The sequence below is a fragment of the Heptranchias perlo genome, chromosome 6, assembly GCF_035084215.1.
Source record: "Heptranchias perlo isolate sHepPer1 chromosome 6, sHepPer1.hap1, whole genome shotgun sequence".
In the NCBI taxonomy this organism is placed as follows: domain Eukaryota; kingdom Metazoa; phylum Chordata; class Chondrichthyes; order Hexanchiformes; family Hexanchidae; genus Heptranchias; species Heptranchias perlo.
This window is the reverse complement of record NC_090330.1, coordinates 107863128-107884128: the sequence shown is the minus strand read 5'-3', so window position 1 is coordinate 107884128 and position 21001 is coordinate 107863128. Positions and strand designations below refer to the sequence as shown.

General features: G+C 42.8%; 1 protein-coding gene across 4 annotated transcripts in view; it reads left to right on the top strand.

Annotated features, from left to right (window-relative positions):
* LOC137323127 (dedicator of cytokinesis protein 9-like) overlaps positions 1-21001 on the top strand; it is a 260881-nt gene extending 239880 nt beyond the window's left edge. For all 4 annotated transcript variants that reach the window (XM_067986588.1, XM_067986585.1, XM_067986586.1 and 1 more), the window contains exons 50-53: positions 6730-6920; positions 9056-9156; positions 9254-9392; positions 18984-21001. In XM_067986588.1, coding sequence (XP_067842689.1) covers positions 6730-6920; positions 9056-9156; positions 9254-9392; positions 18984-19112 — 560 coding nt within the window. In that variant the 3' untranslated portion in view covers positions 19113-21001. The remainder of the gene's footprint in view (positions 1-6729; positions 6921-9055; positions 9157-9253; positions 9393-18983) is intronic.

The following is a 21001-nucleotide window of genomic DNA, read 5'->3' as shown; positions in this document are numbered from 1 at the left end:
GAACCCGGAAGTGGTCGGGATCGCGGCGCGACCCGGTCACGTGACCTCGTATCGGGATTTTCGGGGCCCCCCCCGCTGGAAACCCGCAGGAAACCCGACCCTAAAATCGAGCCCAGTATGTCTCAGCTTTTGTGCTGACTGAAATTATTCTTGTTTAAGATGCAGTGATTTTATTAAACAAGTGGATTCACTAATTATGCTATCTCTAACAATAGTATGACCTGTTGACCTTATTTATAGAATCACTGTATGATGCCATTTACCAAATTTGAACATTTTCCATGACAGATTAAAGTCGCCATTACAGGATAAATACAAAACCAATTTCTGGGGGATTATAAGTATTTTGAAAAAGTAGCTCACTCACTCGTCCATCCCATCCATTTAGCTATGACCAAACACTGCCCAAAATGGTAAAAATAGTTGATCATAAATAACATGACATGGAAAAGCATCAGCCAGGAGAATATGTTCCTTTAATTGTAATTTGTGCTTCTTCAAAAGGAAATGCACCATCTCACTGTAGCATGGATCATGTCTCTTTTCCTCAATCATAAAATGATGCAGCACAGAAGGAGGCCGTTCGGCCCATCATGCCTGTGCGGCCTCTTTGAAAGAGCCGTCTAATTAGCCCCACTCCCCTGCACTTTCCCTATAGCCGTCTAGCTTGTAAAAAGTTTTTATAAGTTAATGTTTTGAGAATTCTATAACCATTGCTAATGCATATGTTTCTTTATTCTTGTACTCCATGCATCTATTTAGAAACCCAAAATGCTTGTTGGCCTTTTTATGGCTTAATCTAGTTACACTCACACTTTCAGAGAATTGTGTATTTGAACCTGTAGGTCACTGTTTATCGACATCCTTCAGTACCTTTTCATTGAGTGAATACTCCCCTTCCTCGTTTATCCTTCCAAAATGTACTGCCTCACACTTATCTGCATTAAATTGAATCTACCACCAGTCTGCCCATTCTGCTAATCCATAGATATATCTTTCTGAAACCTTTTACAGACCTCCTTATTGTATGGCAAACCTGTTCAGCAACTTTAGGTAGTGTTTCCTGTGCTGAAGTTGAGAGCGAATAAAAGTGGACCCAGCATTGACCTCCACCTGTTCCCAACCCTTCTCCAATCTGTGCCACGCCCAAATACCCTAACTCTTTGTTCCCTTGGCCATCAACCAATTTTCTAGCCGCGGTGCTGCATTTCCTCTGGTACCATACACCTGTATTTTTCTAACGAGCCTCCAATGAGACACCTTTGACGCGTCCATGCTGGCTGCCCTTGATAAGCCCATGCTAAGAATTATGAAGGAACTGTACTGTATACCAGGAGGGTGTGTGTGAAGGAAATCGTATTAGTTACAAGGGTAGTGAGGAGAGAGAATCACAGAAGACATTTGCGACTCGTTTAATCCCGATCCAGTCCAAGAATGTCTTATGAGCCTGCCTTTTATCATGAAAAAGTATAAAGTAAAACCTGGAATTATGAACGATGATGTATGCATCAAACAACCTTTTTCAAGTCATGTATTGCTGTTGAGTAACTATAAGAATATCTTGCCGCAGTCCAAAGTCTGATGGTTTTTTGGAATCGTGCCAGTTGATTCTCTTGGCTTTATTCTATGTACAGAAACTTTGCATAACAAATGTTGTAATAAGTGCTGTAAAGATTAATTGGTGACTCACTGTAAAAAAAAATCACCATACAATTTATAGTCAGGTAAACTTTAGCATTCATTAAAATGAAATGTAATCTAATTAGCTTGTGTGTACGTATTTATCCATTTCCACTTACTGTCATAATTTACTGATTATACATACACTTGCTTGTTCACCTCTAGACTTGATTATTCCAATGGCCTCCTGACTGGTGTCCCATCCCCCAGTCTCCATAAACTACAACTTGTCCAAAACTCGGCTTCCCATATGTTGTCTTACACTAAAAGTCCTACTCACCCACCACCTCATCGTTGCTAAACTACATTGGCTGCTCGTCCCCTGAAGCATTACATTTAGAATTCTTGTCCTCACCTTCAAATTCCTCCATTGCCCCATCCACTTTATCCACCGTATCTCTGTACTATCCCCCTCCTGCACCCTTTGGTTCTCTGACTCTGGCCTTTTTACCAATCCCACCGTCCTATCACTGGTGGTGGAGCTTTTAGTTGCTTTGGTCCAGCTCTGTGGAGCTCCCTCCCTCTCCTTCCAAATCTCTTCCCTCCCCACCTTTAGAAGCCTACTCAAAACCAACCTTTTCAACCAAGCTTTTGGCCGTCTCTCCCTCTACGACTCTGTGTCCGTTCTCCTCTCCGCTCCCAATGTGAAGCCCTTGGGGGCCTCTTAACATTAACGGCACTGTTAGGCTACCAAGTACAACTTGCATTTGTATGAAAATAACAAATGAGCATTCAGCAAAGTCTACTAATAAAGGAAGGAAAATGAATCAAATTGGCCCAAATATTTTTTTTAATCCTTTGGGCTGCCATCTTGGTTTCTCAACTAAGCAGAGCAATTACTACTTGAAATACTAACTACACCGTTAAATTAGAAGATGATTATGTTCACCTATAAAAAGAAGTCTTTGCTTTTAAAATATGCGTGTAACAATGTTTTCTATCAGAAGCCTTAGTCAGAAGGCTGAGCCTTCAGTTCTTCCAGGTACGGAAAACCATTATATGTGTGTACAATTTATTTTTGTTTTTTAAAAAAAGTCACCGTTAACAGCCCTCGTTTGTAAGCTCGGTCTCTCCTTCACTTTGTTGTAACAATGGAAAGTTACTGAGAATCCCCTTCCTTGAAGCCATTTTTAGGAGAGTGAAGATAACCAGATTTTGGTGGGGTCTTTTTTTAAGAACTTGCAAACTGTTCAAAAATTTTTTTGAGTTGTTTTTGCATTCAAGGGGTTGTTTCCAGCATGTTAAATTTGTGGGGAAAAAAAACTTTTAAGCGATATCAAATTTTGAAGTATAATTTTTATATATAACTGGTTAAATCTGCCACTTTTATTTATGTTTATAGATGTCCCCTACATGGCATAAGCCATGAAAACCACACGGTTGTTGTTAAAAACCCAACTAATGAGTCCTTAAGAGAAGGGAACCTGCCACCCATACCTGGTCTGAGCTACACGTGACTCGGGCCCACACTGTATAGTTGATCCTTGATGCCCTCAGGGCAACCAGGAATGGACAGTGAATGCTGCCTTGCCAATCAGTGTTTACCTTAAAGCAGGGGCCAACAGCAGTGAGGGGATCGCGCTTGATAGAATAATCATTTCGAAGACGGAGCAGGCTTGATGGCCAAAAGTGGCCTTTTCTTGTGACACACGAACCTGTGTTCTATCATGCGTTTCATATCGACCAGTTCAAGAGTAACACCGCCAGAGTCCTGGGAGCAGAGCAAGTTGCGAAGTGCAATTTGGTTCAACAAGGTGGTTTTTTTAAAAAAAAAAGCATCAATTTGACAGAAACAGCCCCATTGGCAGCACAGTGGATAAATACATCACATGAAGGAAAACACTTGCAGGGCCATGGGGACGAGAGAGGCTGGGATTGTTCTCCTTGCAGCAGAGAAGGTTATGGGAACATTTAATAGAGGTGTTCAAAGTTATGAAGGGCTTTTTGATAGGGTAAGTAAGGAGAAACTCATCGGACCGGTAAACTGGCAAAAGAACCAGAGGGGAGATGAGGAGAATTTATTTTTTTAACGCAGCGAGTTGTTACGATCTGGAATGCGCTGCCTGAAAGGGCGGTGGAAGCAGATTCAGTGATAACTTTCAAAAGGGAATTGGATAAATACTTGAAAAGGAAAAAACATTGCAGGGCTACGGGGAAAGAGCCAGCATAGGCACGATGGGCTGAATGGCCGCCTTCTCTGCTGTAAGAGTCGATGTTGCACATTGAGCCATAGAGAACAGGAAGGTCTCGGGTGTGAATTGTAATCTGTGCCATGTTAGCTGGTCTCAGCTGTAGTCGCAGTGAGGGGAAGAGGAAGTGCTCCCAATTAATCTCAACATTCCCTGGGTAGTGAGGGGAAATTGGTCAGGGTGCTCGATTCACGTAGCTACGCAGCAACTCCTGCTGTAAGTGTTCTTGTGTGGATGCAGGATTAGCTTTTTTTTTAAATGATGGTTCACAAGATTGAGTAGCCTATTGGCGCTCACTATGGAGGCTCACATATGGCCAACTGGCATAGGTACGGTAAGGCTGCTTATATCCATGGAGCTTAACAGAAGTCGCCTTCTGGGCAAGGTCATTCAGGCTTACGGAACCAAGGCGGGTAGATAGAGTAAAGATGCAGGTCAGCCATGATCTAATTGAATGGCGGAACAGGCTCGAGGGGCTGCATGGCCTCCTCCTGTTCCTGTGTTCTTCGGGAGAAGAGGAAAAAGGCCAGAACAAACTAGCAGAAGGAAGCAAAGTTGTATAATGTAGTCACAATGTCTGTAAATTGAAGTAATATTTGTATTATGTTTGAACAAAGATACAGAAAAGTTTCATTTGGACTTTTGCACATCAAGTTTGTGCATTGAGTTGAGTCACAGGACAGAAAATGCTAACAATCTTTGGCTCACTTTTCTCTAAGACCTTTAACCACTGTTTAGAGTTGTTGATCACAGATAACCTTTTTGGTAGGACCAACTTAGCGATGTGGAGGCCACTGTAGAAACAGACCTATATCAGTTAACAGTCCACAGAACATTCTGTTCAAGGTCACGTACGGGTCTGAATGCAGCATCGTAAAACACACGTGCCTCGTGTCTCAGTAGCGTTGGGAATAACTCACCTGACCAGCGAACTGGCTGCAGTGAATGTGAAGTCCGAGTCGGAACTCTTGCATTTTTTTCAGCTTCTTCCCAGCTATTTCTCGTGTGTTCAGGGCGAAGGGCCGATCCCAGAAGGGAGCCCTCACTCCTCACAGTCTGGAGTGTGACCTTGTGCGTACAATCGTGCCCGGAGCTCGAACAGAAATTTTTGTTCCTGTGTTTAACATCGTGGGTGGCATAAGCCCTCTCACGATGCACGGTACCTCAGTTATGTTAAGGCTCGTGTTTCTGGTGCTACTTGTAGGTTTGTCAGAAGCTCATGGGCCGGATGGGAGCTACTTTTAAGCTGCTGCCCTGGTCAGCCTTACTGTCATTCCATCGAAAGCAGGTAGCTGCATAGCTGCACACCTTGAGCTAAAAACATAAAAGTACATATAATTTTTGTTTTCAAGTCTGTCACCTCAGAACATGAGAAATAGGAGCAGCAGTAGGCCATTCGGCCCCTCGAACCTGCTCCGCCATTCAATAAGATCATGGCTGATCTTCTACCTCAACTCCGCTTTCCCGCCTGATTCTCTTAATGTCCAAAAATCTATCGATCTCAGTCTTGATATACTCAATGACTGAGCATCCACAACCCTCTGAGGCAGAGAATTCCACAGATTCACAGCCCACTGAGTGAAGAAATGTTTCTTCATCTTGATCCTAAATGTTCGACTCCTTATCTCGAGACTATGTCCCCTAGTTCTAGACTCTCCAGCCAGGGGAAACAGCCTCTCAGCATCTACCCTGTCAACCCCTCTAAGAACTTTATATGTTTCAGTGAGACCATCTCTCAATCTTCTAAACTCCAGAGAATATAAGGCCCACTTTACTGAATCTCTCCTCATAGGACAACCCTCTCGTCCCAGGAATCAATCTAGTGAACCTTCGTTGCGCTGCCTCTTAAGGCAAGCATATCCTTCCTTAGGTAAGGAGTCCAAAACTGTACGCAGTACTCCAGGTGTGGCCTCACCAGAGCCCTATATAATTGCAGCAAGGCCTCCTTACTCTTATACTCCAACCCCCTTGCAATAAAGGCCAACGCAGTTCAGACCTATACTTCTGAGAGAAGGGGAAAAAAAAATTCTGTCATTTCATGGAGCCAGGAACTTGAAAGTGTTTGTGAATCTGCAAACTTCGCTCCCCAGCGCCAATTAACAACTCATTGGCCTTTGGCTATCCTATCTACAGTAACTAGACTTTGTGGTCTGATAGACATAGGCCAGATTTAGCAAAGACACACTTTGGCAGCAGTATCATATGCAACATGAAATAACACTCGTCATTATAAAATAGCATGGCATCCAACTGTGACAGGGGGCAGCACCATCTATTAGTGCGTGAACATAATATAAATATATACTTTGTAGCTAGGTCTAACTCTGTAACTCCCTCCAGCCCTGCAACCCTCCAAGATCTCTGTGCTCCTTCAATTCTGGCCTCTTGTTCATCCCCGCTATCCATCACTCCACCATTGGCGGCCATGCCTTCAGCTCCTTAAGCCCTAAGCTCTGGAATTCCCTCCCTAAACTTCTCCACATCTCTCTCTCCTCCTTAAAACAAACCTCACCCGTCCTAACATCTCATTGTGTGGCTCGGTGTCAAATTTTGTTTGATAATCGCTCCTGTGAAGCCCCTTGGGAATTTTACTACATTAAAGGCGCTATATAAATGCAAGTAGCTGTTGTTGTCGTCTGAGGCAATGAACTGCATGACAAAGGGGCTAGGATTTGATGTCTCCGCATGGCAGACACCAATAACCAACAAGTTAGAATGCAATAATGACATGTCGTTCCCAAATGCACACACACACACACACACTGCATTGCTTTAGATCAGTGATTTTTTTTGTGATGAACTTGCAATATCTTATTTTGGTGGGATGTTTCTGATTAAAATCATGTTCCTTCTTCCTTAGCTACGCACTGCTTTCCCTACGTGAAGAAGCGCATCCCAGTCATGTACCAACAGCATGTAGACCTGAATCCGATCGAGGTTGCGATTGATGAAATGAGTAATAAAGTGGCAGAACTACAAATACTGTGTTCTGCTTCTGATGTCGATATGATCAAGTTACAGCTGAAACTCCAGGGTAGCGTCATCGTACAGGTGATTTTTAAAAAATATATATATATATATATATGTGTGTATAATGGGGGATAGACTTTCCGCTTTGGGTGCGATCAGGAAATTGCGCTTGAAATTGCGCTGGTTATGTTATGCTTCAAGTTTCCGCTAAAATTAATTTGCACAGTCACAAACGTAAAATCGTCCGTGAACCAGTGCAATCGGGCTGCGTAATAGAATGTAATAATTTCTTTCTTCTCTCCGTTAAAAAGTATTCCTAGGTGTATTTAAGAGTGCTAACCCCTGGTGCAGTTTTATTAATGCAGTTGAAAACGGATTTATCACAAAAAAAAAAGCATTTTTAATAAGGGTATCCCGTCCTCCAGCCTGTGAGTGACCTGATTTAAAATCACCAAGAACAACTTTTTAAAGAACTATACTAAACCATTTAATAGTTTCATTGGTGAACACTGGTCAATTTCTAAGTAAATTAAATGTTTTGATATGAAAAAGCTTTTAAAAGGTGCCGACTGGCGCCTAAGCAAATGAGGCAATTTGAAGAGCCTTCCCGAGTCAGCCCAATCGGCGAAAACTCGCAATGTCGACCTGTGGGGGGTGGGGGGGCCTGATCCGAGTGACTTGAATCTTGAACCAGCGGAAAACACGAGCGTGAGTGGTTTTGGGCGCAACTCACTCACGTTTAAAATCCCCGATCTTTTACGCGGGTTCGGCCGATTCCGCCTGGATTGCGCTGAATACAACCTGCGGAAACCCGACCCCAATATAATTAGTGCAAGGTGGATGCACTCCTGATGGGATTTGGTATTTTTCGGGCTTGGTGTGAAATATGGTCTTTGTCGACTAACCTAGAGCTTCAAGCCTTTCAATTATTCATTGTAAAACCGAGAGAAATAAGACCTTGGGAGAAATGCAATAAGAGAGGGCGGGAGAGAAGAACGATACGATAGAAGGTCGGCCGAGATCAGGTACGGAAATAGAGAAAGGTCAGAATGGGGAGGCGGAGTGATGGGAGCTGGACAGCAGCTCAGAGAATGTTTCAGATTTTCCAGAAACTGACCTTGTAAGATTGGAAAAAGCAACTGTTATCAATAATGTTAGGAAACCAGTGATAAGATCAAGATGCCTCCGTAACCTGTTTAGAATCAAGTGACAATTTTTTTTTAAATGTATTTCAGACAGAAATGAACCACTACTGGAATAAATACGGATAGTGTATAAAAGATAATTGGGGTTTTATATATAGATATATATATACATAAAATATATTGATAGATTATAGAGAGATGTGTGTGTGTGTGTAGAGAGAGATATTAGAGTTAGAGATGAGATGTATATATTTTTATGTGTATATAATGTGTGTGTATATATCTATATATATTTATATCTCGCGCTATATATAGCGAGATATAAATATAGAGAGAGCTAGAGAGAGAGAGAGCTAGAGAGAGAGAGAGCTAGAGAGAGAGAGCTAGAGAGAGAGAGCTAGAGAGAGAGAGCTAGAGAGAGAGAGCTAGAGAGAGAGAGCTAGAGAGAGAGAGCTAGAGAGAGAGAGCTAGAGAGAGAGAGCTAGAGAGAGAGAGCTAGAGAGAGAGAGCTAGAGAGAGAGAGCTAGAGAGAGAGAGCTAGAGAGAGAGAGCTAGAGAGAGAGAGCTAGAGAGAGAGAGCTAGAGAGAGAGAGCTAGAGAGAGATAGAGAGAGAGAGATAGAGAGAGAGAGATAGAGAGAGAGAGATAGAGAGATAGAGATAGAGATAGAGAGAGAGAGATAGAGAGAGAGAGATAGAGAGAGAGAGATAGAGAGAGAGAGATAGAGAGAGAGAGATAGAGATAGAGAGAGAGAGATAGAGAGAGAGAGAGATAGAGAGAGAGATAGAGAGAGAGATAGAGAGAGAGAGAGATAGAGAGAGAGAGAGATAGAGAGAGAGATAGAGAGAGAAAGAGAGAGATAGAGAGAGAAAGAGAGAGATAGATAGAGAGAGGGATAGAGAGAGATAGAGAGAGAAAGAGAGAGATAGATAGAGAGAGGGATAGAGAGAGATAGATAGAGATAGATAGAGATCTATAGATAGAGAGTGATATATATGCATATATTATATACATATTTTTATTGCAGTCACAAAATAATGAGCACAGTGTTTATTTGCTTATTCCCGATAGGTAAATGCCGGCCCATTAGCGTATGGCCGGGCGTTCCTCGAGGAAGCCAACGTGAAGAAGTTTCCAGACAACAAAGTGAAACAACTGAAGGAAGTGTTCAGGTAACGGGCCTCATTATAGTACAAGACGTCACTGTAGGTTTCACGGTACCAAACGTTGGGACTCACTGCATCACTGGGTTGCTTTCCCTGTTCGCAGGCAATTTGTTGAGGCTTGTGGGCGAGCCTTGACTGTAAACGAGCGTTTGATCAAGGAAGATCAGATTGAGTATCAAGAGGAAATGAAGGTAAACTACAGAGAGATGGTTCGAGAACTCTCCAACATCATGAATGAGCAGGTGAGTTTGACATCGAGTAAAACTTGTCCAGTGACATCCTTTTGTATTCCTAGCTGAAATATCTTTTTGTTTTACACAGCATATTTACTTGTTCACCAAAGCATGTTGTTTTAAAGTATTAATTAGAATGATTAAAGAATTAACTACTTGATTGTAAGAAGATGCTGAAATACAGTGTTGCAACTCACTGGGCTGGGTCACATAATAGAAGTACATCTGTATACACCGCATCACATAAACATGTATCAAGACCAAAGGCAAGAATTCTTCATCACTCACTCAGCTTCCACATACAAATAGAGTATTGCATGATCCTGTGAATCATACAGCACAAAAGGAGGCCATTCATCCCATCGTGCCTGTGCCAGCTCTTTGGAAGTGCTATCCAATTGGTCCCTTTCTCCATAGTCCTGCACATTTTTCCCCTTCAAATATTTATCCAATTCCCTTTTGAAAGTTATTATTGAATCTGCTTCCACCGCCCTTTCAGGCAGCGCCTTCCAGATCATAAAAACTCGCTGCGATTAAAACGTTTTTAGACCCACTCTCCCGCTCTTTCCTCATAGCCCTGCAATTTTTTCCTTGGGTTTATATATAAAAAAACACAGTTGGGGATATTATGAGCAGTAATCGGTCAAAAAAAATGCCAGTGGTGGTTGATGTAACTGTCATTCTTAGGGACTCGTTTTCTGATCAGAAAGAAAACACTTTGTCTTCTAACCAGCCAGGTTGGACATTATCCAAGCAAATTCAGCCACAGTCCCATATATAGGACCGGTATTTTCTGTGTGACCTAAGTCTGAAACTGTGAACTGTCTTGGTACTCACTGTAGACAGGTTAACTTTCTCACCCATTAGTGCCTTCCAGCCGAACCTTCTCATTTTACTAGGGGCTCACAATATCCTGCCCACCACTTGTATTCAATGTTCTGACCATGCTTGGTTTCATTGGTCAGAACACTGAATACAGGAGTTGGGATGTCTTGTTGAAGTTGTACAAGACATTAGTTAGGCCACACTTGGAATACTGTGTACAGTTCTGGTCACCCTATTATAGAAAGGATATTATTAAACTAGAAAGAGTGCAGAAAAGATTTACTAGGATGCTACCGGGACTTGATGGTTTGACTTATAGAGAGAGGTTGGATAGACTGAGACTTTTTTCCCTGAAGAGTAGGAGGTTTAGGGGTGATCTTATAGAAGTCTATAAAATAATGAGGGGCATAGATAAGGTCGATAGTCAAAATCTTTTCCCAAAGGTAGGGGAGTCTATAACGAGGGGGCACAGATTTAAGGTGAGAGGGGAGAGATACAAAAGGGTCCAGAGGGGCAATTTTTTCACTCAAAGGGTGGTGAGAGTCTGGAACGAGCTGCCAGAGGCAGTAGTAGAGGCGGGTACAATTTTGTCTTTTAAAAAGCATTTGGACAGTTACATGGGTAAGATGGGTATAGGGGGATATGGGCCAAGTGCAGGCAACTGGGACTAGCTTAGTGGTATAAACTGGGCAACATGGACATGTTGGGCCGAAGGGCCTGTTTCCATGTTATAAACTCCTTTGCTTTTGAGAACGATCCAGTAGACATTAATGGGGATAGCAGCCATAGGAAAAATTGGAACCCAGAATAACTGTGGGTCAGTGTGGTTTGCAAATTAGTTGCTATCTGGCAAAATGCCTCATAATTCCAGCATGTAAAGGAAGTAAAAGCTATTCATTTTAACATTGAGGTAAGTATTGTCAAATGCATAATATTTAACACATTATTTTTTGCTTATTTAAAAGTTTAATAACCGAAATGGGCCAATATCGAGTTGAGGCTGCAGTCAGAGAATCTGAGATTAACCCCACTCTCAGCAGATATTTACATGTAGCGACCCTAATTATCCAAGTTTCAACTGCTAGCAAACTTTGGGTGCGTTGGAGCCCTCCATCTTGGGGAAGGTCAAGCTGGCAGGTCTCGTCCTCGAGACGTGTTTTGGATCTTGTGAAGATGATCAGGGGAGTCCTTAGTGAGGTTAAGCTGGCCGGCACTCTAAACTGAGGTTCCTGAAACAAAACCCTTTCCTTCGCCCCTCGTGTCAAATGCTAAAACACGCTGCATGTTCACATCGAAGGATAAGGTGAGCAAGTCTCCTGGGTTGGATCAGTGACTACCAAGCTATCGAATTTATAATACTCTGTAAATAACTGCCAGTGAATAGAAGGTAAAATGTCATTGGTTAATCCATTACAATGGCCTGCGCAAAAGGCTAGTGGCTCACCATAACTGAGTGGATTAAATATTGATTTGTTGGAAGAGAGCCTAGCTGATGAAAGGTGGCGATGAATGAGAGGCTGTGGCTGACGAGAGGGTCATGGGTTGGAGAGAGAAGAAAGCCTTGCATTTATTATAGCTCCTTTCACGACCTCAGGATGTCCCAAAGTTCTTCATGGCCAATGAAGAGCTTTTTGAAGTGTGGTCACTGTTGTAATGTAGGAAACGTGGCAGCCAATTTGAGTACAGCAAGGTCCCACAAACAGAAATGCCATGGCATCTTTTACGTCCAACTGAGAGGGCAGATGAAGCTTCGGTTTAACGTCTCATCCGAAAGACAGCGCCTCCGACAGTGCAGCACTCCCTCAGAACGGCACTGGGAGCGTGGGCCTGGATTATGTGCTCAAGTCTCTGGAGTGGGACTCGAATCCACAACCTTCTGACTCAGAGGCGAGAGTGCTGTCCACTGAGCCGAGACTCCATCTCACGAGAGGCGGGAGCTGAAAGGTGATGTGGCCTGTCAGAGGGTCAGTAAAGTGGGAGCTGAAAGGAGCGGTTTTGCATGCGAGAGAAACTGGAGAAGTTAGACTCAGTCTGTGAGTGAACCTGGGGTGTGGAAGGATTGATTTCAGTTTGCAACGGAGGCAGAGGAGAAATGGACCTTTTCTGTGAGAGATGCAGGGAGCTTGGTAAAAGTGGTTGCAGATGAGGGTGAGGGTGTCTGGAAGGAATTTATGCAGTCTGTGTGAGCATAAGGAGTTAGAAGTAGCTCCTGACTAACAGAAAGGAGGGACTGGGGGTAACTTTTCATAAAAGCTACAGTAGTTTGCAATGAAGGAGAAGGAGAGGGTCCAGCCTGTGAGATAGGCAGGGTGTTGGAAGAAGCAGCTTGATTTCAATTTTTGAGTGTATTAGACGACAGTAACTAGATATTTGCAGGGCTGCGGGGAAAGAGCAGGGGGAGTGGGACTAATCAGATAGCTCTTTCAAAGAGCTGGCACAGCCAAGATGGGCCAAATGGCCTGCTCCTCCAGTGCTGTATGATTCTATGCTATGATCTGTTGAATGTCACATGCACTGATTAAAATGTCTGGTGATAAAAAGTGGCAGCCAATTATATGGCGTTGTGTTTTGTGTGGTGATAATATACACAGACATAGTGCAGTAACAACAACTTGCATTTATATAGCGCCATTAACACTTCACAGGTGCGTTATCGGACAAAATTTGATGCCAAGCCAAAGGAGGTATTAGGACAGATGACCAAAAGCTTGGTCATAAATGAGGAGAGGTGGAGAGGTTTAGGGAGGGAATTCCAGTGCTCAGGGCCTAGACAACTGAAGGCACGGCCGCCAATGGTGGAGCGATGAAGATCGGGGATGTGCAAGAGGCCAGAATTGGTGCAGCGCAGAGATCTCCACGGAACCATAGAAAAGATACAGCACAGCAGGGGGCCATTCGGCCCGTCGTGTCCGCGCTGGCTCGAAGAACAACCAGGTGCCCATTCTAATCCCACCTTCCAGCACCCGGTCCGTAGCCCTGCAGTTCACAGCACTTTAGGTGCAGGTCCAGGTACTTTTTAAAAGAGTTGAGGGTCCCTGCCTCTACCACCAATTCGGGCAGCGAATTCCATACACCCACCACCCTCTGGGTAAAAAGGTTTTTCCTCATGTCCCCTCTAATCCTTCCTCCAATCAGCTTAAATCTATGTCCTCTAGTTCTTGAACTCTCCGCTAGGGGAAACAGGTACTTCCTGTCTACTCTATCTGGGCCCCTCATAATTTTGTACACCTCAATCAAGTCTCCCCTCAGCCTCCTCTGCTCCAAGGAAAACAACCCCAGCCTATCCAATCTCTCCTCGTAGCTGCAATTTTCAAGCCCTGGCAACATTCTTGTAAATCTTCTCTGCACTCTCTCCAGAGCAATTACGTCCTTCCTGTAATGTGGTGACCAGAACTGCGCACAATACTCCAGCAGTGGCCTTACCAGTGTTTTATATAGTTGCATCATTATATCCCTGCTTTTGTATTCTATATCTCGGCTAATAACGGAGAGCATTCCGTATGCCTTCTTCACAACCTTATCTACCTGCACTGCCACCTTCAGGGACCTGTGCAAATGCACTCCAAGGTCTCTCACTTCCTCTACCCCTCTCAATATATTCCCGTTTACTGCGTATTCCCTTTTACTGTTTGCCCTCCCTAAGTGCATTACCTCACACTTCTCCGGGTTGAACTCCATTTGCCACTTTTCCGCCCACTCCACCAACCCATTGATATCTTCTTGGAGTCTACAGCTATCCTCGGAGGGTTGTAGGGCTGGAGGAGGTTACAGAGATAGGGAGGGGCGAGGCCATGGAGGGATTTGAAAACAAGGATGAGAATTTTAAAATCGAGGCATTGCTAGACCAGGAGCCAATGTAGGTCAGCGAGCACAAGGGTGATGGGTGAACTGGACTTGGTGCAAGTCAAGATAGGGCAGCAGAGTTTTGGATGAGAGCTCATGCTTACGGAGGGTGGAAAGTGGGAGACTGGACAGGAGAGCCTTGGAATACACTGAACACTTTAAAAGGTAGTCAGCAGGAGAATTTTTTTATTCGTTCATGGGATGTGGGCGTCGCTGGCAAGGCCAGCATTTATTGCCCATCCCTAATTGCCCTTGAGAAGGTGGTGGTGAGCCGCCTTCTTGAACCGCTGCAGTCCGTGTGGTGAAGGTTCTCCCACAGTGCTGTTAGGAAGGGAGTTCCAGGATTTTGTCCCAGGAACGGCGATATATTTTCAAGTCGGGATGGTGTGTGACTTGGAGGGGAGCGTACAGTTGGTGTTGTTCCCATATACCCGCTGCTCTTGTCCTTCTAGGTGGTAGAGGTCGCGGGTTTTGGAAGTGCTGTCGAAGAAGCCTTGGCAAGTTGCTGCAGTGCATCCTGTGGATGGTACACACTGCAGTTACGGTGCGCCGATGGTGAAGGGAGTCAATGTTTAGGGTGGTGGATGGGGCGCCAATCAAGCGGGCTGCTTTGTCCTGGATGGTGTCGAGCTTCTTGAGTGTTGTTGGAGCTGCACTCATCCAGGCAAGTGGAGAGTATTCCATCACACTCCTGACTTGAGCCTTGTAGATGGTGGAAAGGCTTTGGGGAGTCAGGAGGTGAGTCACTCGCCGCAGAATACCCAGCCTCTGACCTGCTCTTGTAGCCACAGTATTTGTGTGGCTGGTCCAGTTAAGTTTCTGGTCAATGGTGACCAGACCAACGCACAAATGCAGGAAGATTTCCTCTCGATAGTTTTTCTAACGACATTCTAAATGCATTCTTTTTGAAAACATTTACACTTTAGGTGGGAATGCCAACCAGAGAAAACGGTCCTACATTTGTTTCATGACATCTCTACACGTAGTGACTGGTGAAAATCATACCCCCATGTTCCTTGCATCTGGAGTTGACCGACTGGTCTGCTACAGATGTCATCCTGGAACTGTATTCGTTTGACGGGGGGGTAAGGTAGCGAGGTGTGGAGTGGTCTGGTAGCTGTCGGGTTCCTAGTCTGACGGCAGGTGAAATGTAACCCGCTTGCCTCCGGCGTGTGGAGAACAAGGTCTTGACAGGCCGGTCAAGTTTAAATGACAAACCTCTTTTGGGAGCAGTCGTGGTGGAACAGATCGCAGTGTGAGTGCCACACCTGTCCCAGGTGTCTAGATTCCTGTCTCTCAAGTTGTTAGTTTCAGTGAAGGAAGAAAGTTGGTCCCAATACACTCTGCGCTCTTGCTTTGAGATCTGGCCAAAATCATGAGCGGCCGCTGTGGGAAAACTGTTTCTTTGTGCATACAAGTGACGACTATACTGCCCCTTTTCCAAGCATGGGTAATCTTCGAAGAAACCAGCCAAATCAACTCTACCAACATGTCCTGGGTCACTGAGCTGCCTTCAGAAGTTTTTTTTTTACAGTGACATTAATTTTTTTTTAATAATGTCAGTCCTTTATGCCAAAGATTGTTGTGTTCCATTTGGCTAACTGATCATTTATAAGTCTTGGGAGATAAATTGTGCATTTAAAACTGACACTGAAAAGAGAAAACACATGAATTCAAAAGAGTTTCAAAGACTAATAATGGTAGGGATGTAACTTCTCTTTTTCCCACCCAATGCCAAAATAGTTTTTCTCAAATTATTGTACTTTCTGTTACCCATGAAGACAAATTCTGCATTTTTAATGGTAAACCAGCCTGCTGGACGCCAGCCATATTGACCTTCCCAGTCAGAAAAAAATACTGTTTCATTCTTGTGTGTGTGTGGCAGCTCCACCCATGAGCTTCTCATTGAGGTAGATTTTTCAACTTGCCATCTGAGCATAAAATTGGCACTGCGGAACAGCTCTATCGTTGGCCTCCGATCTTCCACCCTCCGTAAACTTGAGCTCATCCAAAACTCTGCTGCCCGTATCCTAACTCGCACCAAGGGCCGTTCACCCATCACCCCCTGTGCTCACTGACCTACATTGGCTCCCGGTCCGGCAACGCCTCGATATTAAAATTCCCATCCTTGTTTCAAATTCCCTCCGTGGCCTCGTCCCTCCCTATCTCTGTAACCTCCCCGAGCCCTACAACCCTCCCGAGATCTCTGCGCTCCTCCAATTCTGGCCTCTTGCGTTCCACCATCAGCTGCCTCGGCCCTAAGCTCTGGAATTCCCCCCCTAAACCTCTCTAGCTCTCTCTCCTCCTTTTAAGACACTCCTTAAAATCTACCTCGTTAACCAAGCTTTTGGTCACCTGTCCTAAAAGCATCTAATGCGGCTCGGTGTCAAATTTTGTTTGATAATCGCTCCTGTGAAGCGCCTTGGGAAGTTTTACTACGTTAAAGGCACTATATAAATGCAAGTTGTTGTTGTTGTTATAGAATCCGCCCGATTTCTATTGGAATCATTAGGAATAAAAACCGAGCAGTTTCTATAATGGGCGGCCGATCTGTAGTCCTGGTATTACTCCTGGTGGCAAGTGGAAACTCTACCCCTTTAGGGTGTGTAAGGAAAGACATCAATTTTGGCCCTGAATGGTGACCTCAGCACTCCTTTGCAAGCTCCAGTAACAACTATGTCTTGAGTACAGAGTGGTACAGAATTTTTAACTGTGCTGGAATAAAGATTTGGCAGCCGAGACTAGAGAGGACGTCACTCCCTGCTCAACAGAATAAGAACCTCTGGCTAGAACCCAGTATTGCACATTGCCAGCAGCCTGTCTTGTGGCTCTGAAGATATGGAATTTTTCCTCTCAGCTAGCGGGTATTAAACAAATTTCCCGACATCATTAATGGAGACAGCACTTTATTTTTGAAGTATTTCTCCATCACCTCCTTTTGAGGCTTCGTTAGATTTACATGGAATTTTACAGCATAGAAATAGGCCATTTAGCCCAATAGGTTTATGCTCCACACGAGCCTCCTCCCTCCCTACTTCAACCTATCCTTCTATTCCTTTCTCCCTCATGTACTTCTGCAGCTTCACTTATTGGATTTATTAGTGACCATCTTGGGAACAGGAGTGGGCCATTTAGCCCCTCGAGCCTGTTCCGCCATTCAGTGAGATCATGGCTGATCTGTGACCTAACTCCATATACTCGCCTTAGCCCCATATCCCATAATACCTTTGGTTAACAAAAATCTATCAATCTCACATTTAAAATTGACAATTGAGCTAGTATCAACTGTCGTTTGCGGAAGAGAGTTCCAAACTTCTCCCACCCTTTGCGTGTAGAAGTGTTTCCTAACTTCACTCCTGAAAGTCCTGGCTCTAATTTTTAGACTATGTCCCCTAGTCCTAGACTCCCCACCCAGTGGAAATAGTTTCTCTCTATCTACCCTATCAGTTCCCCATAATATCTTGAAAACTTCGATCAAATCGCCCCTTAATCTTCTAAATTCCAGAAAATGCAACCCTTGTTTGTGTAATCTCGCCTCGTAACTTAACCCTTGGAGTTCAGGCATCTTATATTTATGGCTCCTAGTTTTGGACTCCCCCACAAGTGAAAACATCTTCTCCACGTCGACCCGATCAAACCCTTCATACTTTTAAAGACCTCCATCAGGTCACCTCTCCGTCTTTTCTTTAGAGAAAAAAGCCCCAGCCTGTTCAGTCTTCCCTGATAGTTGTACCCTCTTAGTTCTGGTGTCATCCTTGTATAGTAAATTGCCATGTTCAGGAATTGCTGGCACAGATCAGGCACCTTCCCACAGGCAGAGAGGGCAAATCCACTGGGACCATTCACCTGCATTCTCTAGTGACTAGTAATGACCGAAGCCTGGAAGCCGATAGCTTGCCCACATTGTCCGTCCTAGCTAGGGATTGTATTTGGCATGGGACTATCTAGAGAGTGGAGAAAGGGAGATACTATAGACACAAAAGAAATTTTTTAAAACTTTGAATTTTTTTTTACATATTGATACGAATCACTAATTATCGTATCATCACTGTGTAGTAATCCCTTGTATTTTTTTTGTGTGTATTTCCAAATTCTTTGTTTTGTACTTAAATATCTTTGACAGACAAAATTTTGACATTGTTCACTATATGAACAAGAATTAACTTTTTAAAAAAATGTTTAGTAGCCTATTAATGATTTTCTCTTGTAATGAGCATTAAGAGACAAGCATTTTATATTGTACCATTTTGAAACAATTGTAGTGCACTGTGTACCTATCCAGCAATTTAAAGAGGCCAAATTAAGACTGGACTAAAACATGCAGGTACTTTGTATAAAGCAGATTCCTCTCAATGAGATGGATTAATTCTGAATTCTGCATTATAAAATATCTGCAACCAATCTTTCCAATTTCATCGAAAGCTTGTGGAGCAGACTTTGTTGTTCTGAATCTTCACTCTGTTTTTTATACAACCGTTACCAAGTAAAAAAGCAGAACATGAGCAAATGTAAGATGATCATGACCGTCCTAGTGGGACATTTTAATGATTTGGTATATGGGAATTTAGGCGTTAACTGTGCTTGAAACCCAAATTGTAGAACGAAGAATATGAAATTGCAGTGTGATGTTTGATGTGTAATTGAAGTCTAACCAGTGTGTTTTCTCATTTTTTTTCTCTCTGAATGCTTCCCTCACGTATTGTGAGCAGATTGGATGGTAATGTAACCGTTGTAAAATCTGGAAATGCATGCCATCTGTGTGTGTGAGAAGCATACTGGGAGTAAACTTGAACTGCAATCTATCATTTGACTTGTGCTTTTAAGAAAAAGTTGTGCAAACAAAACAAATTGCCTGTGGTTTTACTAAAGCATTTGTTAAAATACCTCCCAGGCGGTGTGTCTTTTTTTTAAATGGTGTGTTTTCTTGTTCAGATTTCACCAGAGGACGACGGAATGAAGATCAATCTCCTGCCCAACTCATATCACATCTTCAATGCAATCAGTGGCACTCCGACTGGGACAGCTGTGCACGGCATCTCCAACTCCTCCTCGGTGGTTTAGACATTCACCAGTCGAAGGTTATCATCGGCATACCAAGTTATTCTCGCATGTATTCACTCAGGACACTTTCAAGACTCTTAAATGGGACCCTGGAAGAGTTCAGACTAAGTCGTGACACTCGAGACGCGATGCGAGCTAGGCCATGGAGCCAAAGGAATAATGTTTGCACATTTGAGCTCTGCTGCAGGGAAGGGATTTGAATTTTAAAGGTTCTCTGAGAGGCTTGCCAGTCTACATTTTATCGTACAGATTTTAGAATTCAGTGATGGAAATGGGGCCACTGATTTGCTATAAACCTATCTTAAAGTATAGACTTTGTATGTTTAATATATTGGAAAAACAGGGAAATAATGTTAGCTTCAATATTTTTGCTGTCTGTTTACATAAATCTATATACCTGTACATAATTATTAAAGATGACAAAATGAGGTGGCATAAGGAAGGTATATTTCAGATATGACATATGGTGAAGTATAACAGGGCAGCAATGTTTGAAATTATAGTTTTCATTTTTTTTTAAAGAAAGGATTCAGCGTAATTAGCCCAGATGTATACAGTCTTTGTTACATTTTGATTTATAAAATATTACATAGCAAATGTCCTTTTTTTGCCAAAGTGACAGGATATTATCAGTAATCATCTATACTGTGTTTTTATTTTATTGGCTTTAACTTAAATAATTTTCCGTTTGGATTTGTTTTGAAAACAGGAATGACATTTTATATTTGGGGCAAGTCAAGATTTTTAATTTTATTTAAACTGGAACCATGATCCTGCTGTCTGTAAATTTAAATTCATTCTGTTCTATAACTAATAATACGTTCAGCTCATTTGTTTCCCTGCAGTTTCATTTAGTATTAAATACATAATTATTAAAGATGACAAAATGAGGTGGCATAAGGAAGGTATATTTCAGATACGACATATGGTGAAGTATAACAGGGCAGCAATGTTTGAAATTATAGTTTCCATTTTTTTTTTGAGAAAAGGGTTCAGCATAAAGGATTCTGTACTGGGTACAAGGGTACCAGTTTATATAAAGGAGGGCAGAATTGTGCTGCATTTCCTTGGGATGAAATTCAAATGGAGTTTTCTTGCTGTTCATGTGAAAACACTTCTGCATGTAGCTTGGTCATTCCCCCTTGCTGGATATAGTCCTGGTAATGACAGTGGTATTCTGTCACTGTGCACTAGTCAGCCTGAATGTAAAATGCATTTGTAATTATTCATGTGTACAGTAATTATCTTTGCTGGGACCGTGTGGTCACCAAGTATCGTGTAGCTTTCTGTACACATTTGCGTTTGTAGTACAGTATTTTCATGATGTGTAATGTTGGAATAACTTTAGAAATTTCATCAGAGACCAGATTCATAGTCTTGCCTTCAAAAGAAAAAGTGTCAGCGAGGGAAAGCTGGAAGAGCAAGTTTGCCTACTCCTGGAACGCATACAGTATATTTTACAAATGTGCTTTGTTTATACTCTTGTACATAATCGAGTGCAATATTCATCATAGAGCATTAGCCCAGATGTATACAGTCTTTGTTACATTTTGATTTATAAAATATTACATAGCAAAATGTCCTTTTTTTGCCAAAGTGACGGGATATTATCAGTAATCATCTATACTGTGTTTTTATTTTATTGGCTTTAACTTAAATCATTTTCCGTTTGGATTTGTTTTGAAAACAGGAATGAAATTTTATATTTGGGGAAAGTCAAGATTTTTAATTTTATTTAAACTGGAACCATGATCCTGCTGTCTGTAAATTTAAATTCATTCTGTTCTATAACTAATAATACGTTCAGCTCATTCGTTTTCCTGCAGTTTCATTTTGTATATGTGTGACCTCAGGCCTGTCCAATAAAAGTAGATTGCAAACTTTTCTAA